The sequence below is a fragment of the Mytilus edulis genome, chromosome 3 (assembly GCF_963676685.1).
Source record: "Mytilus edulis chromosome 3, xbMytEdul2.2, whole genome shotgun sequence".
Classification (NCBI taxonomy): domain Eukaryota; kingdom Metazoa; phylum Mollusca; class Bivalvia; order Mytilida; family Mytilidae; genus Mytilus; species Mytilus edulis.
Genome location: NC_092346.1, coordinates 75,574,019 through 75,582,616, shown reverse-complemented (window position 1 = coordinate 75,582,616; position 8,598 = coordinate 75,574,019). Strand labels below are relative to the sequence as shown.

General features: G+C 34.3%; 1 protein-coding gene across 1 annotated transcript in view; it reads left to right on the top strand.

Moving 5' to 3' along the window:
- The first annotated feature begins 7,011 nt into the window (after positions 1-7,011).
- Positions 7,012-8,598, top strand: part of LOC139517444 (uncharacterized) — a 101,111-nt gene continuing 99,524 nt past the window's right edge. The window contains exon 1 of the mRNA XM_071308478.1: positions 7,012-7,127. Within this exon, the coding sequence (XP_071164579.1) occupies positions 7,101-7,127 (27 nt within the window). The 5' untranslated portion in view covers positions 7,012-7,100. The remainder of the gene's footprint in view (positions 7,128-8,598) is intronic.

Here is an 8,598-nt window from a genome sequence, read left to right as displayed (position 1 = left end):
TTAGCTTATGGAGGCAAAACGCATTCGGAAAAAATACTAGATCAAGCTTGCTTGGATGCCTTATTTTTTAGTTATACTACAACGCAGATCTATGAACATACTGATATGCCCGGACTGGGAATAAGACACCAGGGTTTGGGTATCCCCCCTTTTTCTGTTGTATCTTATATATATTTTTTTTCTAAAAAAATCTTATCGAAAACACAATCCTACTTTTGAGGACAGGTTACACGTGCTTGCCCTTCTCAAATTTCATATGAATTAAAATCCCGAAGAATCGTGCATAATCATATGAGGACCTTACTTTAACCAAACTTCACTGAAACTATAAATTCAGGATCTTTTGAAATCATAGATGAAGCCAATAATGATTGGCCCGACTATTTACCTTACAGGAAATCCAATACCCAAGCTCCTTTAGAATATTAGAATAAAAAAAAATCTGAATCAAATGTTTAGTTTATTTTTTTTTATTAGAATGAGTTTTTTTTCTCATAAAACGAGGTTAGGCAACAATCATTTTCTTATCTGGGGGGGCCTGGGATTTTTTTGAAAAAAATATTTTGATGGCCTAGCTGAACGAAAAAAAAATTATGTTTTGCACTGTAGCTGAAAAAAAAATTATACTGTCACCTGCTTGAAAAAAATTTTTGCACTGCTGAAGTTGAGAATAGTGTAAATAACAACAGTTGAGACAGTGAAACAGCAGATTATAAACATCTGTCCAGTCTACAGATTAAGCTAAGATTTATATTTATACCTTATCACTTTTTGAATTTTCCTGTAATAGTGTTTGATCCAGAAATATTCAAAAGCATTCCAAATCTCCCGCATGTATGCTACTAGATTAAGACATACTTAAAACTGCAACTATTATAAACATGATATGGTCATTTTATAACAGGGATAGATATAGTATCATATTAAAGCAGTCTTTTAAAGTAGCCCTGATTGTGTATGACACAGACTTGTATACTGGTAGTATTTTCCTTTGTATCATTCTGTATCATTTTTTATACCTCTTTTTTCAATGGAATATCAATTATCATAGTTGGAAACAGTGGATGTTTATAATTTGGAGCTACTCACTCTTACATATGGCAATGGTGGCCACTTCAATTGCAGTATTAAAATTCAAGGACTGTGGTACCTGTATGACGAACTCAGAGAATATCATAATGTAGAAAGTGGGCTAAAAAAAACCAACAGAGACAACAGCCAATGCCAGGATATAGACAGAGCAATGCACTTTACATTTTACATCAATTAAAAAATTAAAATGAATTCTATGTAAATTTTATGGTTTTGAGGGAAAAAAATGTATTTCTGTTCCACATTACAGGAAAAAAAATTTTGCTTTCCTTCTCATAAGAAAAAAAAATTTATCGGAGGAAGGTTCTGAAAAAAAATTTAGGAACATAATAAAAATCCCAGCCCCCCCCCCCCCCCCAGATAAGAAAATGGTTGTTGCCTTAGACAACATATTTTAAAACAACCCGTGCTTCATTCAAAACCTTTAAAACGTTATATTTTCATCATTTATATTTGGCCGGACAAATAGCGAAAAACGGTAAAAACACTATTTGTCCGGCTTGCCGGATGAATAGACATTTTTGACTATTTGTCCGACTAGCCGGACGAATAGCCACTGCCTTGATGAAAAGTCCATTTGACCCCGTTTCTCACTGTTTAACATTTTTTGCAATCAAAATGACTATTTGTGATATTTTTCAAAGCCTTATTAAAAAAAAGTGTCATTTCTCTATAGGTTAAAAGAGCGCAATTATTCGTAATGCATTTTCCATAGGGTACCACTAGTGTTCCGTATTTTTTTCTCGAAGACTACACAAACTAGGGAAAAACGGGTAGCAGTTTCTGCTTACCCTTCCGGAGCACCTGAGATCACCCCTAGTTTTTGGTGGGGTTCGTGTTGTTTATTCTTTAGTTTTCTATGTTGTGTCATGTGTACTATTGTTTTTCTGTTTGTCTTTTTTTATTTTTAGCCATGGCGTTGTCAGTTTGTTTTAGATTTATGAGTTTGACTGTCCCTTTGGTATCTTTCGTCCCTCTTTTCTGTTACCAGAAATGCCAGTGTTGCATTACAACCAAAAAATATATATAGGGTCATGTGGTTCAAATTGACTTAAAATGCAGTTGAAAAAAAATCGTCTACTTTTTTCGCTTAATGAAAAAGGCATATTTTTAATGGCTCCGACGTTCAGAAATGGAAGATATTTTCTATACTTCGTCAACTGTGAATATGATTTTCGGCAATGTTTAAACCTAATTGGATAAGCTTTCGATTAAATGTAATTCCAATCCTGTATCAACCAATCAGAAGCCGTATAGGATTCTATTCTGAGTACCATCTTAGGGGTAAAAAACTTGAAAATGTAAACAAATAATTGGGCTCTTGTAACCTATATGGTAGTGAAAAAAAATTCCGAAAATTAAGCGCCCGGGCCGAAAGTCGCACAAGCATCTATCTAGATGATATCGTATCTTCAAAACAATATATGATCACTCTCTGAATTTGGAGAACTAGTTTTTGCACGCCGATCAGGCCCAACATTGGAACTGATTTTTTCACCAAATACGGTACTGGTCAAAGAGACATGAAGATAATGTTAATTTACTGGCCTAATTTTTTGAAGGTCATCCAGCACTGATCATATTGTCGTCAAAACCGTTCTGATATGGAAAAGCTACATCGAATTTTGAAGAATGGCTTTATATGAAACCATTTCTTGAAGAAAAAAAACACGTTTTTGAAACAGGCTATAGTTTTTCCAAATTTTGAAAATATGATAATATTACTACTTTGGCAAAAGGAACTATTCTTAGACTACAATATTCAATACTATTCTGAATACCATCTTGGGGTAAAAAAAACTTGAAAATGTAAACAAATAATTGCGCTCTTGTAACCTGCACGTTTTGCCCTCAATGGATACCATAGTACAAATCAGTGATCTCTATTTTATTATCTGGTCTTATTTCTTAATTTTGACCAACATGATCAAGCATTGCTGGGTTCATGTGTTCAGTGAAGATTTGAAGATGATGCAATGTACGAAAATGATTTCAGAGGTGAACAAGCCAATATTTGTTTGTTATTTAGGGGGAAAACAGAAAAGGGGGAGGGGTAAATAAATTAAAAATAAACAGGCTTTATCCTTTGTTTTGTCGAAAAACTACAGGATGTGCGATTCCATTGCCACATTTCCCCTTAAAAACCGTATATATTCTTCAAAATATGTAAAGACAATATATCTATGAAGTCAATATATATGTATTTCTGTTTAAGCGATATTTCAACTTTGTGATAAAGCGGGAAGTTTGGCATGCCATTACAGCAGGTTTAACCTATCATGTTTTTCCCAAAATGTCCTGTACTAAGTCAGGAATATAGTAGTTGTTATCAGATAATTCGTTTCTATGTGTGTTAACGATTGCTGTTTGCTGTTTCTTTGTTTTTCTCTTTAGTTGGTGTTTTTCACTCGGGTTTAGTTTGTAACACGGATTTGTTTCTCTCAATCGATTAATAACTTTTTTAAACACTTCTTTTTATTTGTCATGTATAGATCTAGTCAGTGGCGCAACTAGAAATATTATAAGGGGGAGCCCAATGACAGCTCTACGAGAGAGCCCGGTCCAGACATGTGTAGGAGATTGCTGCAGTGGTCTCACTTGAACAATCTAACTGTCTCGTTATTTAACTTCGACTGATATATATTTGATTTAATGTAAATACATGACTAATCACTTTTGCCTTTTGCGTGTTAAGTGTGGCTTGCACAGCAATTTAATAGACATTTGTTTGTGCAGACTATATTTATGAAATGTATCGTTTGTCTTAGGGGTGTGTGGCAGCTAGTTAGGATTATTATGTCATTGTTATTTCCCTTGTTTAAATCTATACATTTTATATTTCTTTATTTAATGATATACATGAAGCTTATTGAGTATATATTTGTTAAATTGTATCTAAATAAACATATTGGTATTTTGAATTCATTGGTTAAAGATATTTATCGTTAATTGACTTTGAAATTTTGCTAATGCCCGCGTCACACTGTCCCGATTTTTACGCCGATGCCAACACGATAATGGAAATTTTCAAAATCGGGACTGATCGTATCCAGATCGGGCTATTCGTAGTGCCATCTTTAACCATCGTAGAACCATCGACCACTTTTTCTAGCCTTCGGGGACAACTTCGGGAAGAGTTCTAAATTTTTTAACATGTTAAAAAATCCCCGAAGGTGCGTCCGATGTTGAGGGTTCGTATTGAGTTCGTATCACCATCCTCACAATCGTAATGTCACCGGGAATGCATCTTTGTACATCGTATTGCATTCGTGTTTCCATCGTTTCCATCGGGCAGTTTTGGCATTACGATGTCTACACGAATGAATCACGAAGCTACCCGAAGGTCTTACGATGGCAACACGACTTCGTGAAGACCTCGTAATCCCGTCGTGTTGCCATCGAATTAAAGTACGAAGGCGACAAGATGGAACTACGACGGCAATAAATCCAGCTAAATGTAAGTTAATTTTCGTGCTTAAATACATTTAAAGTGCCATGCGCGATATGCACTGGTCAGTCTAATACGACAGTTAAGAAAGACGTTCACAAAACATGGAGCTCATATCATATAATTCTATTAGGACAAGAAAGGCGACAGCGTTGTTTCTATTAATTCAAATGGAACAAGAAGAGCAGCTATTACAGGCTCAGGATTTACTTTTACAAGTAAAATATTATTTTTTGTCAATAGTAACATAATGAAAATCACAAACGCGCCTCGTACACCAACACTGCAGGTACACGTATATAGGGAAACCAACTTTTTCTTCATTATTCTGATTTAATATGTATCGTCTGAGTTGTTGTCACACGAATGTTTACTCCATAACCATTTAGTTTTCTATATGTCATATTTTGCCGCATTTGTTGCTTCTCTCACATCCTTCCTTTTGTCTATATTACTATGATATTCTCCTGGAAAGAGCTCTTTTTGAATAAAAGGGATCAACGAACCCATTACCTTACCTTTAAGATAGATCAGTAAACATGGGCATAATTATGGGTGATTATTCAGTCTAGTGCACACATTTTACAGTTTAAACAAGGCAATGCCGAGCGTGGCATCCCCTCGTATGTAACATATTGGGGACAAATATGGACACTATATTTGTATATGACATATGCAGAAAATGGTAAATTGAATATGCATATTTGATACATAAACTATTTTTTTAGAAATCAACCAAAACATTCAGTAACTGGAAATACCTTTAATATTGTCTTTAGAACCAGCAGGTAAAAAAATGAGCAACCAATTTCCTGTGTATTATGCTATTTCAAGGAGAAAAAACAAGTCCATTTGATGACCTTGACCTTTGGCCTTGAACGTAAAAAATGCCAGATCATTACAAGGAGGAACAATATACCAAATGTGGTGAAAATCTTTTGAATCATATTGGTTTTAGAGTGTCCACAAGGGTGATATTGCCTTGTATTACAACTGCCACTGTGACCTTAACCTTTGAACTTTAAAGTCAATAGCGCTTAAGATATTCTTAACGAGTAACACCATACCAAGTTTTGAGCATTTTGGTTCTAGAGTGTCCAGAACAATTTTATCTACACGCAACTTACATGTAGTAGGCGAGGGGATAATAAACTAAGTTTCATAAGAATTAGACAAAAAGATCGATTTCCCGCCATGCATGGCAGACTTGTACAGAAACGATATGTTATCGAAATTCTGTTCGTATGTTTTAGACATCGTATGGCCATCGCGCCATCATCGTAATCTATCGTGTAGCCTTCGTAATCCATCGTGTAGCCTTCGTGATCCATGGTGTAGGCTTTGGCTGAGATATGAGGCTTAAATACCCGTCTTCGGTTAACCTTCGTATGTCCATCTTTTGCTATCGTATATAGTTTCGGCACCATCGTATAGATTTCGTTATTCATCGTACTTGCTTCGGTCACTTTTTGGTATTTTAACGAGATCGGGACCAACTTCGTACGAACTTACAATTTTCGCATTCGGGTGTCCATCGTATATAAAAATCGGGACAGTGTGACGCGGGCATAAGCCTTGACATGTATGTATTAGTTTGTGTTTAGGTTTGTTTAAAGGGAACTGCTTATGATAAGTCAATGGCATTTTGTATGCAGCTGTCACGCTAAGCTTTGGCACATTATATTTCCATGGAGATTGCTTAGCCACCTTCCTTTAGTCATGGTTTATTGACTTTGAATATTTGCAAAACTTACATGTTAAAGTGTTGCTATTTTAATTTCAACTTTTGCATTATCAAATTCACAAAAAAGCGAGACATATCTCTGTGATAACAGTCTATTTTTAAGGTCTGAATCCATGTACCCCTCTTTTTTCAAAGGCAATATGGACTCATTAAAATATGTGAGTTTGCTCACTTAAGTTATAAAAAAAAAGAAGTAAAATCACAAAAATACTGAACTCAGAGGAAAAACAAATCGGAAAGTCTTTATTCACATCGGAAAATCAAATGACAAAACACATCAAAAACGAATGGACAACAACTGTCATATTCCTGACTTGGTACAGGCATTTTCTTATGTACAAAATGGTGGATTGTGGTTTTATAGCGCTAAACCTCTCACTTTGTACGACAGTCTCATCAAATTCCGTTATATTTACAATGATGCGTGAACTAAACAGACATAATAAATCAAACCGCACTCACTTTCTTACCATGCTTACCTAGATTAATATTAAAACTATTTCGGTTTTTCGTTCTTATATTGATATACATTTGTATGATGATATATCCTGTTAATAAGTCACACTAACAGGCCGTTGATAACCCTTTTGTTCTTTGTGGTATTTAGATAATTCATTCTATTTATTACATATTCTTAGGATGCGGAATAAAGGGAATAACGTTTTCGATTTCCCGCTTGGTCTGTTATACACCAAAGAACCGATACTCTGCATGGTAGAGAGGTCCCACACGTTATACACCAAAGTCATCAAGACTATAACATGATAACAAATTTTGACTACAACATGATAGCATAGATAAAATTTGTTTTCGAAAATGAAGAGCTATCTGGAATTTGCTATGGTATGGACAATGATCCATGTTCTGTTTTAACATTGCTAATTGTTCTGTCATTGTCTGTCTTGAAACATTGCTTTGGTATGGACAAGATGCATGTTCTTTTTATTTGTTATAGATTAGTGAGGTCGAATTCTATATTTCCCCGTTTTTGTTAGGAGACAAACTTTTTTGACCATACATTCATGTGGGACTGATACAGTTTCTATTATTTATAGTAATAATTCAAGCCATGATTCATAGACTTATTACTATTTAAATTAGATACACTCTGGTGTGGCCAATCTTTTATTTAAACCTTGATTTCATTGTTTACGATAATAGTGCAAAATCACATTCATTGATTGTTAAGTGTGAAACGAAGATTATTTTGTAAACATATTCATGATATTAATACTTTTAACTAGGGTACAGTTTGGCATGTTTAAACATGATTATTTCTTGTTTAATTTTAATCGATAATTGATACTCATGATGATAGAGCAAAAAGAAAAAAAAATCTGTGAGATTGTCGATCACCATAAAACATATTAACATAATGTCTACATTTGAATCAATAGATATTATATAAATAAACTTGAGATTTAAAGGTTTGATAATAACAGAGACATATATACACATATATGTCTCTGATAATAATCATGAATACAATGTAGGTCTATAAATATGTTATATAGTATACATTGTATGTTTTAGTTTTGTATGACGACATTGCATGACCTAGTCCTATTAATAGCTTTATCTCTCTGATTACATACGTGTGTTTGCGTATTAATTTTCCACGCTATCGATACCAAAGGCATTGAGAAGATCAGTGCACTCCATTTTTATACGACCGCAAAAATAGAAAATCTCTCTAACTTTAGTAAAAGTGAATAGAAATCTATGAGATTTTAACACAAGGTTTATGACCACAAAAGGAAGGTTGGGATTGATTTTGGAAATTTTTGTCCCAACATTTTAGGAATTAGGGGCAAAAAAGGGCCCAAATAAGCATTTTCTTGGTTTTCGCACTATAACTTTAGTTTAAGTAAATAGAAATCTATGAAATTTTGACAAGGTTTATGACCACAAAAGAAAGGTTGGGATTGATTTTGGGAGTTTTGGTTTCAACAGTTTAGGAATTAGGGGCCAAAAAAGGGCCCAAATAAGCATTATTCTTGGTTTTCGCACAATAACTGTAGTATAAGTTAATAGAAATCAATGTAATTTAAACACAAGGTTTATGACCACAAAAGGAAGGTTGGGATTGATTTTGGGAGTTGAGGTCCGAACAGTTTAGGAATAAGGGGCCAAAAAGGGGCCCAAATAATCATTTTTCTTGGTTTTTCGCACCATTACTTTAGTATAAGTAAATATAAATCTATGAAATTTAAACACAAGGTTTATGACCATAAAAGGAAGGTTAGAAATTGATTTTGGAAGTTTTGGTCCCAACAGTTTAGGAATAAGGGGCCCAAAGGGTCCAAAATTAAAC